Source organism: Danio aesculapii, chromosome 11, assembly GCF_903798145.1.
Source record: "Danio aesculapii chromosome 11, fDanAes4.1, whole genome shotgun sequence".
Taxonomy (NCBI): domain Eukaryota; kingdom Metazoa; phylum Chordata; class Actinopteri; order Cypriniformes; family Danionidae; genus Danio; species Danio aesculapii.
Genome location: NC_079445.1, coordinates 23,128,465 through 23,147,825, shown reverse-complemented (window position 1 = coordinate 23,147,825; position 19,361 = coordinate 23,128,465). Strand labels below are relative to the sequence as shown.

At 38.3% G+C, this 19,361-nt stretch overlaps 1 protein-coding gene across 1 annotated transcript in view; it reads right to left on the bottom strand.

Annotated features, from left to right (window-relative positions):
* Positions 1-7,673: 7,673 nt before the first annotated feature.
* lrrn2 (leucine rich repeat neuronal 2) overlaps positions 7,674-19,361 on the bottom strand; it is a 105,478-nt gene continuing 93,790 nt past the window's right edge. Inside the window, exon 2 of the mRNA XM_056468499.1 lies at positions 7,674-11,856. Within this exon, the coding sequence (XP_056324474.1) occupies positions 9,379-11,547 (2,169 nt within the window). The 5' untranslated portion in view covers positions 11,548-11,856 and the 3' untranslated portion in view covers positions 7,674-9,378. The remainder of the gene's footprint in view (positions 11,857-19,361) is intronic.

The following is a 19,361-nucleotide window of genomic DNA, read 5'->3' as shown; positions in this document are numbered from 1 at the left end:
AAAAATGCACATAAACTACAATGGAAACACTTTAACCAAATGAATTCCTGTATGCACATAAAAAATAATAATTATATATTTATTTTAGATTTTCTTTTTTAACAGATCATGTGCTAAAATGGGCGTAATGGAATGGTAGCAGATTGACCACATTGTAAAACATCTGAAATATTGTTTTGTCATTCTAAAGTCCCTTAGCCAGTGTCTGTCATCAAAGTGGTTCAGTATTATTACACCCAAGAACTGTCCTTAACCCATTACACTCCCAAAGAATGCCTCCAAAAAGCCACTGAATGTTATTTGCGTTTTTTCTTTGTCCTCAGAGGCTCAAATCATTTATTATATAACAGAAAGGCCCACAGTGGCTTCTACTGCAACAATATTTTTGATATTTGGCACCAGTTTAATGGGAAGTGACACTGTTGTCCTCTTAGACTCAAGGATGAAAAGGAAACCTCGCATGTGGCTTTTATAAGACTTGTTTTTCCTACTATAGAAGTTACAGATTTCCAGCATTCTGTAATATATTTTCTTTTGTCTTCCACAGAAGAAACTCAAACTGGTTTGGATGGATCAATTGAAAGGTGAGTAAATAATGGCAGAATTTTCAGTTTTGGCTGAAATCTCTTTAATGACAAACACTTACTAGAAACCCTGAAATAGCTTGATGTGTTGGCTGCTAATGCCGCAGTTTAGCTTCGCATGTATAATGTGTAACATACCACACTCACACAGGAGGAATAACAACTCATTATTTAAGGTTATTATACATTAGTTATGGCCAGACTGTCGAAAAAACTGTAAACGATTTCTAATGAAGTGACAGTCACTTTTGTTAGCAGTCATGTGTTCTGTGCTGTCTGGCTGCTCATTGTTTAGTCAATATTGTTAGGTGTTCATTGCTCTCAGCCTTTCTTCCAGAGCGACTTTCCTTCCTTTCCAATATAAATCATTGACAAAATCTGTGCCTGTCTATTGATGTTAAACAGGAATTGTAAGAGGCTTGGGGAGCAAAGGTAGAACAATGCTGATACTAAAGATAAGCAGACCCCCTAGTTTTTCCACAATTATTTTAGTGAATTTTTTCCAATTAAAAAATGACTGATCTTTATGGTGGTAATTCCCAGAAATTTGCGGATGTTTTTGTAATTAAAAAAATTATATATAAATATAAATTTGCCATTCAATTCGGTCACGTCCAGCAGCCTTCATCCTTGAACCAATCCCAATCCATTGTAAGCTTCTTGCTGTTCTGTCTGTTCCATTGCTCTGTTTGTTAGATGTTTGCTCCCACTTTCTTTTGCACTCTGAAGCTCGTCAAACCCACAAAACACCCAATTTGCGCCACATGATCCCATCTTTGCATTGACTTCACATGTAAATCACTCACGCTTCATCCGCTTCTGCTTACTGCACAGACTGCAAAACAATTCCCCCACTTCCATGTAATGTAATGATTGTGAGGGCACAGGTGAGATGCATTTTTCGAGAGACACCCAAATATATCACATGCGCTGCGACGCAACGTCTATTAGTCATGTAAAACATTTAGTTGGAAACTGAAATAAATATAATTTGATTATATGGTTTACAGCTGGATGTTTTATGAGATCATTTACATTGTTTTGCGATTATTTTGCGTTTAAATTAAGAATTTTGCAGGATTGCAAAAACTTGCTACTTTTTATTTTTGCGTTGGATTCAGTGATCGCAAAATCGTCTGGATAGGAGTTGACACTTAATATGCATACTACCACTCAAAAGTTTGGGGTCAGTAAGATTTTTATTTGTTTTATTATAATAATAATAATAATAATTATTATTATTATTATTATTTTTATTATTATCATCATCAATAGTTATTTTGAAAGACATCTCATACAGTATGGAAGTTTGTTTCGACCACAGCTTTTTGCTTACAGTTTCAATTGAAAGTTCATTGGTTTTAATATAATTCTGACATTTATTGGTCACCTGTATTGCAATTTTCACTTTGTGTCTTATATTTCTGACTTAATTACTTATGAGTTTACATCTCGCAATTCAAAATTGTTTTCTTGGTTGGGACTTATTTCTTGAAATTGTGTCTTTAGGCTGCAAAACAATTCCACCACTTTTATGTAATGTAATAATTGTGAGACGACATTTTTTGAGAGACACTCAAATACATCACGTGCACTGCGTATGCAACGTCTGTAAGTCATGTAAAAGATTTCATTGGAAACTGAAAAAAATATAATTTGATTATAGGGTTTAAAACTGGAAGTTTTTTGAGATTATATACATTTTTTGCGATTTATTTAGCGTTTAAATTCCTTTTTTTTTTTTTTTTTTGGATTCGGCAATCGCTAAATCGTGAAAAACTAGGGGGTCTGGATAAGATTCCACATTTAATATGCATACTACCTTTCAAAAGTTTGAGGTCAGTAAGATTTTTATTTCTTTTATTATTATTATTATTATTATTATTATTATTATTATTATTTTAAAAGACATCATTATGAGTTTACATCTCGCAAATCATAATTGTTTTCTTGGTTGGGACTTATTTCTTGAAATTATGACTTTACTGTATTTAATTATGACTCACACACTATTAAGTTTACTGTCTTTCTTTTAATAATTTTCTCTTGGAATTGTGACTTTATTTACCATGATAGCAGGATTGTGGACATTGTGGACAATCTCACAATTTTGACATTGTCTTGGGCTGCGTCTGAAATGGTCTACTACTCAGTAGGTTCTGCATTTGAATTTAAATGTACTACTCGACTGTTAGAGAAGTATGTTCTATACATGACCTACCCACGTCAGTTGCGTCGCTTCATTCCCATTTATAAATTCTCTCACGGTGCATCGTGGTAAAGTGTAGCGTCCATCGTATGCGCACTTTAGAATTTCACCGGAAGTTCACCGGAAGTAGTAGGTAATCCAGGTACTTCTCGCATACTGTTTTTCGAATTCTATGATTTTAGACATACTACTCAGCTCACATACTGTTTTTAGCGTACTTTTATATGGAAGTATGAGATTTTGGACGTAGCCTTGGTGCAAAAAATGTTACAATTTTAAATTCAAAAAGATTTCTTAACTTTTTCCCCCTATTTATTTATTTATTTATTTATTTATATTTGATGTTGTTGCTGTTGTTATCAGCATCATCAGTATTATTATAATTATTATTATCATTTATTATTATTATTATTATTATTATTATTATTATTATTATCATGTCTGAAACAAACTTCCCTTAAGTAAATCTCCTTATCATGGATTTATTTGCATTAATTTAATGAACAATACAATTAAAACAGTACTATTGTTAAATATTTTGACAGTTTCATTCAAAAGCATTACTCCAGTATCACGTGATCCTACAGATAAACAATACCAGATATAAGCTGAAATGCAAAGTAGGATGTGAAGTGTTATTATGGGCGTAGAGACCTTGCACATGGATATATGTGCACACGCTCTCATGCTCCACCTAAAACAGCCCAGTTCTACTCCATTAACCAGTGTCACTTCCCATTTCTGGGCTCCTGCTCCCCCGTTCCATATTCCATTATCTTACTCACACGCTCTGCCTTCCTTCCCCTTATGGGGAAATCGATAGCCACACTAAATAGATTTCACAATCAATTTTTCTATCATCGTTCCACAAAACTGCTTCCTGGCCCTGAAAATGGGAACACTTTAAAGGAAAGGAAAAAGAGAGCAACAGGATGTTTGAAGCACTTAAATTCCTGCTAGCTTGTTCTTAAATGTAATGGTGTGTTTTTTTACAGTGTGTAGCATGGATTGCAATCAAAATGGTGTCTTTAGGTTATACAGGGTTTTAAATCTTCAAAATAATTCAAGTGTACGATACATTAGAGTGTGTCGTGTTGATTTTATATCTATTTTTCTGAGTAAAAAATTGACTATTATACATTTTTCTAAGTCTTACAGGAAACACAACAAAAATATGTAAATCAGTATAACAATAGATTTTCTGTAAATAAATAAAAATAAATAAATAAATTACAAATACTTGCTATATTTAGAACACAAATCATTTGATGACATATTTGAAGACTGTATGGAATTAGGGCTCAAAATGTAGCCTTAAAATACTAATTAGTTGGCGTTTGTAATGTTTATACTTTGCCTTATCTTATTCTACATCAAGTACAATGTGCTGTTGCTGAAGAGACCTTTATTCACCTAAATTTTGGCAATTATTCTGATAACATTTATTTTGATGGTCCTTATTGCACATTTTGTTGACCAAAAAGTTGCATTGCAACTACATGCCACTTGCTTGTCAGTTGAGTATTAGTAGGCTGTCTGCTTAATATCTGCTGATACTGATCCTTCAACAGACATTTAGCTCTCTATAAGAAATGTCTATGTCAACTTACACTAACCCCAACCTAACAGTCTACTTATAGTCTATTAAGAATTAGTTGGCATGTAGGTACAATGGAATTTAAATTCAACAAAATGCTTTAAAGGCACCATCAAAATAAACTGATACCATTTTATTTTGACAAAATGCATTTAAACATGAAAGTAGACATTTTACTTCCATTCATTGTGCTTTCCATGAATTTAAAGGGCACCTATTTTACTCCTTTTTCAAGATTTAGGGTAAGTCTTTTGTGTCTCCAGAATGTCTGTAAAGTTTCAGCTCAAAACACCCATCGGATTATTTATTATATCTTTCAGAAGTTTAAATTTCAGCTCTGAGCATCTTGTAGCATTTAATGATAGTTCTCCCCACCCACCTCAATCAACACCTCAGCTGCGTCAGATAAACAGCACAGTGACAGACATGAGGAAAGCAGATCTCACGTAACGTTACATTAGACAAAAACATTCGATTTCTTGAAAAATTTGTTTTATTTAGACGAATCTAGAGACCTTCATGATTATGATATATATTTGTGAACAACAATAATTTTAGTAACATGAAAATTACCTTTATTTGGGAGGGTTTGCATCCATTTTGCCTCCTGAAATTATGGGTAGGAAGTTGAAGACCTCATGTGACAGGAAGTAAATCAATTCCTTTTTTTCTTTTGTAAAATCTTTTATTTGGTTGTTTGCTTGCATGTCATTGAGAAATTAAACATGGATAACATGTAGAAAATTACTCTTAAAAGGAAAATGGCAACTATGAACTTTGCCAACTATAGTTGCCAGTGGGCTTTAATGGGTTAAAATAGCATCAACTATTCTTAAATAACTAGTTTGTATATAATGCAATACTTGAATATTAAAAGAATAATTAGCAAAGTATGAAAATACAGTCAGCACGTTATAAATGTTCTTATTAGTCAAGAATAGAACATTTGTAGCTGTATTTATAAACTGCTTACTAACATCTATTAATGTAGAGTTAATACTTAACAAATAATGAATTCACTATTTGCTAATGCTTAATAAAAGATTCATAGTGTGTAGTTATTATAGTGTTACCGGAAATTTCATTAAAATGCAACTGCAAGGCACTTCTGTAGAATTGTGTTTGACATTTTCCCTTTAAAGCTGTAGAACTATTCATCTTAATGATTGAGCCAGCAATAGACCAAATGTCACATTATGTCAGTTGACTAGTGTACCATTTAATAGTGAATTATGTTTTTTTGACTTACCGAGTAAACCATTTTCAAGCCTGAGGCAATGAAATACAGTGTACTTCTATCTCTCATTGATCAGGAAACAGAAGAGAAGGTCATTTATTAAAGAGTTATTTAGAAAACCTACCATTTAGATGCTCTTGTGGTCGAGCTTGCTTGCTTGTAATATCCCTTTTGATCTTGCACTGTAAAAGTGTATTTCTTTTCCCCTCCATTAAACAGCAAAGATACGGTTCAGTGGTGCATTGAGCCTTATAGTTTGGCATTTCCAGACTGGATAGATTGGAGAGGGTCCACTTGAGTGTGAAGGATGGCATTAAGTGTTACGAAACAGAACCCAGCCGCCCCACTTTCAGTATTTCTTCAAATAACTGTAATGTGCAATTATAGTCATCCACAATTATGTGTGATTTCTGCAGAGAAGGGTAATGCTATTATGTTGCATATAAACCACTGTCCCCTGCCAAACATATGCATCTCCATTATCTTTTTTCTCCTCTTCAGGCATCAATCACTCTCTCAAAGTTCCTGTATTTGGACAACAGGCTCTTCTCTGTAATTGTGAGGTACGTAATGGTACTGAAGGGGGGGGAAGAACTGCAGATACACCATTTTCTGCCGAGAGCAAGCGCATCACCAGCCCGAGGCTCTTTTCTTTGTGAATTTAAAAAGCCGAGGGCTGTTTTGCAAATCTCTAGAAACTGGAGTAGCTCGTTGCGGTGATTCCATTTCAAAAGAATGAATATTTGTTCTCATTATAATTGGAGGATATGTTGCTCCAGTTAAATCTAAGGCAGTTCTGTGAAAATATACTCCTTTTGGACCTTGTATAGTGTAGGGGACTGCGTGAGACGTTAAAACAGAAGGAAACATAGCCCCTTACTAGGAAATAATGAACAATAAGGGTTACATGCATTAAAGGTGAGTGATTTGGGCTGGGCGATTTGGCCTAAAATCAACATTTCGATTAATTGAACATTTTAATTCAATTACGGTTAATGAATGATTATTATATTTAATAATTTTTTTTTTTTTCCCCTTATAGTTCACTGACAGGTTTTGTACTGTAAATATGCTCACATATTAAAAGAGAAAGATTTTTGAATGAAGGATTGATTACTTGATTTTAAAATAATGAAGAAAATGCACACTATCTCAAGGCATCTCTGGTGCAGCTTCAAATAAACGTCAGTGTGGTGCAAAATAAGGCTCAAGAATGGCTCCATCGTCCTAGCTTTCTGCAACTCTCACATGGTCGCCCACTGAAGCTAAGCAGGGCTGAGCCTTGTCAGTACCTGGATGGGAGACCACATGGCAAAGCTGGGTTGCTGCCCGAAGTGGTGTTATTAAGGCCAGCAGGGGGCGATCATCCTGCAGTCGGCATGGGTTCTAACGCCCCAGTATTATGATGGGGACTCTATACTGCTCAGTGAGCACCGTCTTTTGGATGAGACTTTAGACCAAGGTCCTGACACTCTGTGGTCAATAAAAACCCGGGCATCCTGGCCAAATTTACCCACTGGCCTGTCCACCATGGCCTCCTGACCATCCCCATGCCATAATTGGCTTCATCACTCTGTCTCCTCTCCACCAATCAGTTGGTGTGTGATGTGCGGTCTGGCGTTGGGTCATCCAGGTGGATACTGCACACTGGTGGTGGTTAATGAGATTCCCCCCAATGTGTAAAGCGCTTTTACTACGGAGACATGTTAATATGCGGTTGTGTTAATATGCATTACAACACTCCTACGTCACGTTGCGGTGGACCTCAAAATGGAAGAGATTTAGATCCTATTTTTAAAGTCAGGAAATGGAAAATATATATACTTTTTTCTTTATATCACCCCAATATGACTGTGGACACACTATACCTACACACAGTTCTGTCTAAACAGCTTCCTAAAGATGCTTTTCATCATAGGTGCCCTTTAAATGTGGATCAGAATTATCAGGATTTACCCAGGGTGTGCAATGACCCAGTTGGAACTATTTCAAGTGTGAAAAGACCTTTAGCATCCTGCAATTGACCAAACCATGATATCAGTCCAAAATGTTTTAATAATAGCTCAAAATAGAATTTAACACACAGTCATCTAAATTATTTCAGAAAGTGGTATGTTGAATAGGAAATTCAGATTGACTTATGTACAGCTTTGGGGTGGGAAAAAAGACCAATGATCAACAAATAATAATGAAAGGAAAACAATCTGAGGACGAGACAGTTAAGTTAGAGAGAGTGTCACTAAAACAAGAGGGCACATCAACCACAAACGGACAAAAATAAAGTAAGAAATCAAAGCAAACAAAGTTACCCTTAAATGACAGCCTGTAAAAAATGGATTTCCCCATATTTGAGAATATAAGAGTACAGTTCACAATCCCAGATGCTGCTTTATTTCCTTTCCCAGATAAAAGAGGGGCATACATGTGCCCTATAACCCCTCTTTTACTGGGTACGTCCTCATTAGTGTAGCTGTCCAGCAGTTAGAGCGATGCACATTGAATCGTCACACGACACTGTTTAAGAAAGAGCCCATTTTGAATTCAATTTCACTTTTTTTTACAGAACGAAGAGTTGACACTACCTTTCCATGAAGTGTTCCATTAGCAGCCTGACAGGACCCGTACATTTCATCAGTACTTAGAGAGATGAGATCTCTGACGTGCTTGCTTTGAATAAAACAGTGTGCATGGAGATGTGAATCTCTCCCCTGTCACCAAATGTTTGCCTTCATTGTTGGAAGGGATGGCATCATAGGGCTGTTCCACACTTTTCTCTATGACCCTTTCTTCTTGTTTGACATGTTCGAACAAAGAGGCCGACACATATGTCTAGGCTGCATGTCCGTCAACACTGGAACATCTGTTCACTTCGGTTGTTTTTCTAAGCAAGGCTTTGTCGTGTTTTAGGAATGAGTGAACCCAAATAGTCAAGCATCCCACTCAGAGCAGATTGGGCCATGAGTTTTTGACCCCTGTCAGATGTACAATCAGTCCACATTTGGGTGACAAATTAATTTTTCTTTTATGCACTGAAAACATTCTCTTTCTTTGAGATGGTGTTAACTCTAGAGCGTTCTCTTGGGGTCCTTGTACAGAGCACAATTTAACACACTGTTAAAGAGAGAGTACATACAACATTAGTTATACAACATTTAAGACACCTCCCTTTATATCAGCACTTTTCATAATGCCTGCTTTGAGATTCAGTCAGTTTTTGTGGTTTTTTACCACAACAAGAAAAGTGAATTGTTGCCCACAGCCTGTAGATGCTTTTTAGAAAGATTTAAGTTCTGCGTTCAGTTCCTACTATTTGTGTTCTTTCCTTCTGTCAAGTCAGCATTAAAAATATATATAAGTACTTCTCTTTCTACAACCATTTGGTCTGTTACTGTATGTCACAGACTAATAAAGGTTGCATATAAACAGACTCTATATGAACTGTAATGAATGGCAGCACAGCTTTAGTGTCCTTAGTTGATATATTGTATGGGAATATATGAACAAATGCTTTTAATATACATATATGTGTTGTATCTGTTTTGTTACAAAATAAATACAAATATCTTTTTTTCAGTTTTTGTACTATGCTTGAAACTGGGTTGCTGTTATGTGAAGCAGGTCTGCAGCGCAAATTTCTAGTACTGTTTGTTTCAGACGTTCAGTAGTTTTGACTGTCATATGGTAAAGTGAGCTTTGTGAAGTTTGTACTCCAGGGATTTTTTGTCCATCCTTCTTGAACTCTCTATTTTGCTCAGCATGCCTCTTTTGCATGCCCCTGAGCAACTTGCCCCAGCATATCATTTATGAGGTCTTTTCCTCTGCCTTCTGATAGGACTTTGCCTTGGTCTTGCTGATTCAGGCATTTTACTGGTATTGGAACAGTCATGAATGCCTTCGCCTCCTGAGTCAGAATGGTAGTGTGAGGTTTTTCAAACTCCATTATGTGTTCTTTCCAACTAAATGAGGCTCCCCCATGGCATGCTCTGGCTGCCAATAAAAGCAGAAGAGCTGAAACCGCCAACAGGACTGCTGGGGTCAGGTCTGGTAAAGGATCTGGCATCGACACCTCCTTGGTCCTTAGATGGACACATGAGGTGTCATTAGGCCCCAAGTGCAGACAAACTTTGTAATGAGTGCCTGGTTGCAAACGGGTTAGGTTGAATCTTCTGGTGCCAGCTAGAATTCGTGTGCTGTGCCTATGATGGTCTTCCAGACTGCCATTGGCCACCCAGGATAAATGGGCGGTAGGGACATTATGGCTTGCTTGCCAGCTCAGTAAGGCATACCTTTCTTTGACATCCTGAACTTCAAAACTATCCTCTCTCCTTTGAGTACTTCCTCGAATCAAGTTGCTTCCCTCAACCTGTAGAGTCAAGCTTCTAGTATCAGCCCCCACTAGGTTTTGTGCAACGCAAGTGTAGAAGCCGGCCTCTTCAGCAGTGACTCCAAAAATCTGTAATGTGCCTTCTGTGAGAACCTGATAACGTCCATAACTGCTGGATGGAGTCAGTCTCACGCCTTGGGGAATGACCCAGTAGATATTTGGCTCTGGCTCTGCCAGTGCTCGACAGTGCAATGCTACATTGTCTCCATGTTTGACTTCAATGAAGGAGGGGAATGTGCTTGGGGCAATTAAGGGCAGGCAGCTGTCTGCCATCTCTCTGAATGAGACTTCTTTAACTCGCCGAGCTTTCAGCTCAGGAGGCTCAGAGCAGAATGTGGATTGAGGCTCAATGAAACGGACTGGCTTGTCATTGTCGGCTCCCACCCAGCGGATCAGGCAGTCACAGCGAATGGGATTGGAGTGCAAGCTGATTTCTTGAAGGCTGGGCAACGACCTTACTGTCTGGCTATGCAGGGCACTCAAGGCATTACTGTTCAGCATTAGACTTTCCATACTCAACAACTTTTGGAAGGCCTGGGGGTGGATATAGGAGAGTCGAGGGTTGTTCGTGATCTCCAGTTTGGTCAGTTCGGGTAAGTTTTCCATCGCTGAGTGCTCAATAGATATCAGCTCCTCCATGTTATTTAAGCCAAGCTCCTTCAGGTGAAGCATGTTTCGAAAGTCTCCCCTCTGCACTAGCTGAATGGGGTTTTTGTTCAAATCAAGAAACTTTAGACCAGGCAACTTCTGTAGTGCCTCTTTTGGAACTTTAATTAGGCTATTATCATAAAAGCTAATGCTCTCCAGATTTTGAAGCCCCTCTAGCGCACGCTCAGAGATCTCACGCAAGCCCATGCCTGCCAGGACAAGGCTCCGCAAAGATCCCAGTGGTTTAAAATTTAGGTCTTGAATAATCTCTACAGGGTTTCCGCCAATCATGAGCACCTCCAGTTGTGGCAATGCATGGAACCAACGCCGGTCAATTACAACTAACCGGTTAGAATTGAGATGAAGCCTTAAAAGTCTATCCAGACCCTTGAAGGCCCCTGGAGAGATGCTTCGAAGCCTGTTGTGATTGAGGTACAACTCCTGCAGGTTAGGGAGACCAAAGAAAGCTGCTTCTGGGAGGTGTCTCAGCTGGTTTTCCTCCATGTGTAGGCTGAGAAGAGCTGGCAGGTCAGTTATCCTCAGGTTGCGAGTACTGGTAAAGCTGTTATGGGAAAGATCCAACTCTGTCAGATTGACAAGGCCCTGGAGTTCACTCTGGTCCACAGAACTGATGAGGTTACTTTGCAGCCGGAGGGTTTGTGTCTCTTGAGGGAGGGAAGTGGGCAGCTGGATAAGTAGCAGGTCATTGCAGTCTACTGTAGGAGCCTCTCTGTACACAGACTGGGGGGAGTACCAGGGTTTGATTTGGCACACACACTGGTGAGGGCAGGATACTCTCCATGGCATGGACTGAATGACCAGAGAGCTTGTGACTCCAAGCAGCAGATGTGTGTGCAGAAGGAATATTGCAATCTGTCCCATTTTCATAATTAAACTGATATAGTTTGATATAGATTCACTCTGAGCTGGACTCACTTCTGTCTGCTTTTAATACCAGTCTCTTACTTATCTCTCAAGTTCATGTGACAGGAAAGCTAAGGGTTTAGTTCAGTTTTGTTAAGTATTGTCTCAAAGATGAAGCAAGCTGTTTCTTCATTTCCAGTCTGGCGAAGTAGTCACACGAGTATCTCAAAATTCCTTTTTTCCCTTTAGATGGCTTTAATTCTCTCCACTCACTCTGTTGGTCTTACATCATAGCACAGTAGAGTAGGGTTTAGACTTTGGTTAGGGGCACACCTGGAAAAGAAAAAAAAAAGTACTCAGTCACGAGGGATTACACAGAAATTGTCATAAGATTTCATAATTCCAGTTGACAGAAAAATGTGTGCTGTGTTGCAACTGCTGTTTATGTGTGAATCTTTGTTTAACTTTTGTTCTATAATTGTCCTTTACTATCAGTATCCACTCACACTTCAGATTAGTCATTGTTATTTAATTGCTACTCTAAATTATGTAGAATATCTAAGTTGCTATCAAAACACTTTGCATGCTTCTCAGGTCATTTATTTGTCTTCTTAAGAGCTCTTTTGAATTAGTTCTGGGACATTCCAGTTGAATTTCACTGCACGTCCCAAAGATAGTGGAAAATGACTGCTGTGAAAATACGAGAGAAATGCATGCTGAAATTTAGTGAGCCTAATTCATAGCTTAGGATTTAGCTCTGCAAATAATCAGAGCCCTGGTATTACTCATATGCTGGGGGCTTGTAAGGAAAGGGGGAAAATATGACATGTTTTTGGCTAAATTCACAAGATGCAGACTCAGAGGGGACATAAAAATGCATTAAGAGAGGAAACTCAGTCTGTGGTCTAACCTACTTTGTTTAAACTTTGTGACATGGTGTGTAGGGGAAATCTTTCAGCTGTCTACTTTGGATTTAGAGCTTCTCTACTTTTGGAGAAGAGTTTAAACCTTTTTCATAGTTAACTTTTCGAGCATCAGCATGGGAGTTAATGCAGTATTATTATCGCATTACTATTTGCAATGCCCCATTGTCTGGTTTTCGTCCTGGTACTAATATGTTCTCAACTACACACCATCTTTGACACAAAGTTAATTGAAGTTAACAGTATATAACAACAATATAAGTCTAGACAACAACAATGAATGTTATTTTTTGTTGATCTTTATTCCTTCACATTCCCTCAACAATTCAGCCATCATGTTTCATTTAGACACCAAACCTACACAGTTGAATAGTAGTACTACACTTGTAACATCCACCCTTTCCTCCCCTTCCTCAAAGCTCTGCCACAGTAATCCATCCTTCTCCTGAATGCCCAATTAGTCCTAATATTCTCTCTGTCTCTCTTTCGTCCCCCAGGGATCTACCTGATGGTTTGGAGACTATTTGTGCTTCCTCTTCACTCACTCTCATATATGCATACTGGCGTGGAGGGATGGAAGAACGATCTATAGCTATCAGTGGGCCCGTGTGAGCACAGCCGTGAGCGCTCCCCCACCAGCCATCAGCATGTGCACTTCACCTTCAAACTCATTTACAAAGTGTCAACTTCTCAAGCAGATGCTTAGCCTCATGATGCACCGTTACCTTGGCCCAGCTGGTCCTAAGACATGTTGCGTACGGTCTATTCCCTGCCTGTGTCCTTATGAGTTGTGAGGGTATTTTGAGTGCCCCTAACCTGAGGTGATGGGAGACGTTTACATGTGGGCTGCTCACTTGTTTCATACTGGATAATGGATTTGCAGAGTTCACCTACTGATCTTCCTTTTCACTGCTTTTATTTTAGCCAGAAAGATGCACGCAAGGCTAGGCAAAATAAGTCCAGGGGGCCAATGATGAGCACCTTCATTTACCACCAGAAGGTAGCAGCTGTTGTGGTGCCATGCAACAGGTGGTCCCATCTTGCAAGTACAATTTTATAGCCTGTAAATAAATGCGTTTTCACCCCCGAGCTGCTATAATACCATTAGGTCTGGGTATCGATACAGATTTCTTGATTCAATTCAATTGCATGTCAAAAGCTCTTGGATTTTGTATCATTTGGAGTACTCCAGAGCACAGTCTGGAAAATGTGATGGTGGGACTGAAGTACTGATCCTGGTGAAAATATGAAGAAGGCAAATGATTGCTAGTCTGAGCCAAAGGGTTGAGCAGTATGTGTAGTTGCCCCTCTCTTCATGTTGAGCCAGACGGCCCATACAGTACACCACTACCTTTACCCTATTACACTAAACATAACCCCATTCAACTGTTCCACCCATTATGCATAAATAAGGGGAGCTGAATGCCACCTGGCTCTGCAATGAGCACTATTTGCAATTGACCACTTATATTATGCCTTAACTCCCCTATTCACACAGTGTTGGGATTATTGCTTTTCATTTGCTTTGAATGGTGTGACATTAAGCTTTGCCAAACTGAATTGTTGGTCCGTCAAGTCATGTTGTGTACGTTTAACCACTTTTTAAGCGTCAACGCGGTTGTCAGCCAGATAGATAATTTGAAGCATTACCAGTGCAGACAAGAGCCAATCATGTTTGTGCAACGCCAGAGAATAGCAGGATGTCAAAATGGGGGAAAAACCTTTTATCATGGTTGGTAATAATCCAGTGGGATATGATCAATCTTTATATACACGACTATTACTACTACTACTACTTCTGTACCTTTTGGTGTCATGGTGCTTGCTGAATGTGATTGGCTGTCATTGTCACTATGAAGATTCAGACACGCCCTTCATTAAGCATTAATGGAGATGCTATATGTGAATGGGACGTAGGAACTAAGCACTATTTACAAAGAACTGTTTTTTTTATTCTAACTTGCAGACTTCCGATGTTGGTGCGTATTTTATGGACACAAAAGACCACTGGGCAGGAGTGGCCAACTCTTGTCTTGGATTTGCCTAGTCCTGCAGGTTTTAGCTCCAGCCATAGTTTAACATACACAGAAAGCCAGTAAATGCATACTAAAAACTACTACTAGAAATTTATTCATTCATTTTCCTTCGGCTTAGTCCCTTTATTCTTTAGGGGTCGACACAGCGGAATGAACCGCCAACTTGTCCAGCATATGTTTTTCACAACTGATGCCCTTATAGCTGCAACCCATTACAGGGAAACATCCATACACACTCATTCACACACGTACACTATGGACAATTTAGTTTATTCAATTCACCTGTACCGCGTGTCTTTCAACTCTGGGGAAAACCGGAGCACCTGGAGGCAACCCACGCAAATATGGAAAGAACATGCAAACTTTACACAGAAATGCCAACTGACCCAGCCGAGACACGAGCTAGCAACCTCCTTGCTGTGAGGTGACAGTTCTAACCACTGAGCCACCTTGTCATCCCACTACTTGAAAATGACCACTAAAAACCTACAGGCAGATGAGTTTTTAGCAAAGTTGGATCAAAACTCTTTCACCCTTTCCATAAGGTGGAACTTTATCAAGGTGTGTGTGTGTGAGAGAGTGCTCCTCAATGGACACTTGAGCAGAGTCAAGCTCTGAACACACGTCTACCTGACAGTCTACGCATTAGGGATGTACAGATCCGCTCACGTGATCGGAAATCGGGCTCGATCATGCGCTGTTTATGCTGTGGCACAGAGTTAGACCTCTTTCTTGACTTCACCCAGAAACAGCAATGTGTGCGGCATGACATCACTTTGTTGCAGAGACGCTATTGGTTAAATGCTGGCAAAGTAGAAGACGGAAGCCGATAGAAGCAGAAAGCGTGAGTATGTCTGCGGTCTAGATTTATTCTAAAGTTGATGATGACAACATTGCCATGGCAAACTGTGAGATATGTAAACTTGGGATTGCCTGCTGGTGTTTTAAGATGAGATGCTACTGTCAGCAGAGTTGTTGAATGTTAAAATAAGGTGAATTAAGAAATAAGGAACATCTTGGATCTGTCTCTTCGCTCTTTATTCTTTTTTCGTGTATTATAGAAGTATCGGATCAGGTTAGGGTATCGGTAGATACTCAAAATCCAATGACTCAGACTCTGAATTGAGGGCAAAAAAACCTGATTGGGACATCCCTACTAAGCATCAAAAAAAGTCTGCATTGAGAGGAACCATTTGGGGATGGTCCTGTGTTTTTAATTCACTAAAAAGAAGCAGATTGAAGTATTGATGCTTTACAAAAGTAGTAATGAATGTGTTTCTAATGACTCCACATTCTTCACTTCTGGTGTTTTTGCAGTCAGATGCTGTGATGTTTGATGAAACTGGCACAAATGAGAATGAATGTGACACATCCTTCAATGTGGCTCTGAAAGCTTCCTTTTCACTATAATCGTCTTTTGTTGACCCTAACAAAGGATTTTGCAAGCTACTATTATCTCCCCTCAGCAACAAAGAATGTAATGACAAGACATGCTTAAAGACGTATTTTGACACCAGCCTTTGATTTGACCCATGAAACATACAATCCTGTCACTACCCTGACAAATGCATCCCTACAAAAGCTCCGTCAGGTTCTTTTCAGTGCTTTGTTTCAGTTTAATCACAATTAATGTTCTTGATTTGCTTTTCAGATTGCAGGGATTAACAGATTTTTACCAGCCTCATTTTTGTACAGGCCTGGCATGAACACTGAATGTGGAATGTACGAGGCACTTCTGGCTGCATGCTGATGCCTGGATCTCACTGCCAAAGCTTCTCTTGTCCTCTTCTTCAACGACTCATTTTAGAGCTTGACCGTGAGTAGAAAAGAAAAGAAAAGAAAAAAAAAGGCCGTTTACTCGATCAGTAATGCAGATTTGCCAGACTATGAATCATTTTTTGTGGTTCCACACACCTGCAAATGATTGGCCAGTCCTCAAAGGTGGGTTTGCATATTGCATTAACGGCTGTTTTGGGTCAAACAGTATTTATGTTTGTTTATTTTGTGCTAAAACAATAATTTCAAATCCTGCTTTATGATTTTCTGTTGCTTTTTTCATGCTTTTATCTTATTGCAATCCATACCATCACAATATATACTTGTCCTCTTATTATGGAACTATTCTTCAAGCTATTTTACTTTGAACAACAACAACCCAAAAAAATAAAAGTATATGCTGATTAATCTTTCATCAAGGGACTGAATTGACTGGCAGTATCCATCATTTATGAAGCATGCTTCAGGTTATGAAATAAAAGGGAATATCTGAACCGATGTAGAATCCATAAATTGTTATGGGTTTGTAATAAATGATTTTGAATGGCCCTTCTCTCTTTCACCGGAGAGCGGAACAATCTACAAAGAGTTTATGATGTTCAATGATCCTGACAGTCTTAATTCAATTAAAACAGACTCGAAGGAAATTTAAAAAGTTGTCTTAGCTCAAACTTTAATTTTCAGCCCAGTTGCATTCATCTTTGCATCTGTAAAGCATCCTCATACTTTATGTATTATACAGTAGTGGTGTAATTTACATTACATAAAAAAACTAGTATTTCTTAGCCAAATTATTCCAGTTATGTATGCTTTAAGTGCATGTGCAATTTTTTGTGTGGCCAGTGCAGTGCAAATAAATTAATTGCTTGTCATGGCAAGAATGATCAAAATATCTAAATATGCCTAGAGCCCAAGGTTATTATAGTGAACGAAAACGAACAAAAAACTAAAACTAGATTAAAAAAAACATTAAATAAAAATAAAAAAGATTTTTTTAAAAACTAGAACTGACTGAAATTGTATTGTGTACGTACAAAACTAACTAAAATTATAGCAAAAACCTCCTTCATTTTCGTCTTTGTAAATATATTTAAGAAACACTGTAAACCTTTTAGAAGTAAATCTATTTACTTGGTGCTGCCAGGTGTTTGACCGTAGAGCAGCTCAAAGTCTATAATCCTGATGCCATTGGCCAGATCAAGCCGATCCTTTTCCAGTCATCCTCGCTGTTATTCCTGCGACAAAAACAATGGCTGATGGACATGACAGCAGCACGGTGACAACGTTAAATACGACCCGAGTAGACTCTTCAATGTATTAATGGATTTTATTTCTGTATTAGTGATTTGCGATTGTGAACGAATCATTCTTTTTTTAACTGGATCTTCTAAGTGAACCAGTTGAACTAATTCACCAAATCAAACTGAATCATTTGAAACAATTCGCATCTCCAGTAACGTTAAGCACGTATCCACAAACAACTTACTTTTTACATGCCTGATATCCCCTTCTGACTCGAAATAAATCAATATATATGAAGTTAATCAGTTATTAGAACGGTACACTGAGATTTACACTGACAATACTGCGCATGCGTGATTTGGTGAACCAAACACAAACAGAACATGACAGCCTGCTGTGACTAAACTTGAACAACTGCAGCACAGGTAAACCAAGGGCTTAAATGAGAGGATCTGGCGACACGTGCGTTTATTTCATAACAAAAAGTCATAATGGAATATAAATAAGTGAATTATGCTTAATTTGCTTTGCAAAGCGTAATTGTAAATAAATTTTCAGATCTTGGTGATGTTTTAACTGACTGGATTTATGATTGCTGACTACATATTTTTAATATGTTGAGTCCAAACATGGGAAGATTGTCACAAAAGATCCGGTTCGCATTAAAGATATGAACTTCCCATCACTACTGTGTATCTAACCTCAGAAGCAGCCTTGCACACATATTTTACTTAAGGCTGCTACCTTGTGGGCTGTTGTATTTAAATGTAAGGATGGGTAGGTGGTAGTGTTCTTGTGTCAAAAAAACAAAGTAGCCTATCTTTGAGTTTCACCTAACAAATATCCTAATTTACAAAAAAACTAATACTGAAACTAATAAAAACGAAACTAAAACTAAGCAAATTCAACTTCTTAAAACTAACTGAATTTGAAAACAAAAAGTCAAAACAAAAACTAAACTATTGAAAAATTCAGAACTATTATAACCTTCTTTGAGCTTACTGAATATCTGTTGCTTTAAACCAGGGGTCACCAATCTCGGTCCTAAAGGGCCGGTGTCCCTGCAGGGTTTAGCTCCAACTTGCCTCAACACACCTGCCTGGATGTTTCAAGTACACCTAGTAAGACCTTGATTAGCTTATTCAGGTGTGTTTGATTAGGGTTGGAGCTAAAATCTGCAGGACACCGGCCCTCCAGGAATAAGTTTGGTGACCACTGCTTTAAACCATCTTTGGGGCAAATACGGAAAAATATTTTAAGTTTTCTTGTTTTATTACATTTAATTGACATTTTTAACCCAACCGTTGTTTAATTCCATATTTGACCCAGCACTGGGTTAATACAACCCAGTAATTTTTAGTGTATCTTTAAGGTAGTAGTTTTGCGGGGGGTTTTTGTGTGTCAGAGTGTGTGTGTAACATTGGAATTCAATGGAAGGACTTATCTGTCTGTCTCCTTCTGCTTTCACCTGCGCTGACCTTGCCAGCCTATTTTCTGCCAACTCTAATATCAAGCTCCGACAGCACAACCTGCCTCTGCTGCCACACATACTGTGTCTCTCTGCTTTTCAAAACTTTAGTTTGACCCCTTTTGCTTCCAGTAGCACTCACTTTACCTAGAGTAACTGACACAGAGTCCATCAGCATCACTTTAGATTAAAAAGACGCGAGGACACAGAATTGCTGCCGATGACGACTTGACATCAGAGAAGGTCTTAGCTCATGAATATTATTGTATTATAATATGCTTTGATCTTTTAATAAATAAATGTCATTATTTTTTTAATAAACAATAGTGGTTTAGGGATCTGAACATAATAAAACGGATGCATTCTTACACTCCTATCAGTGGATAAATGAAA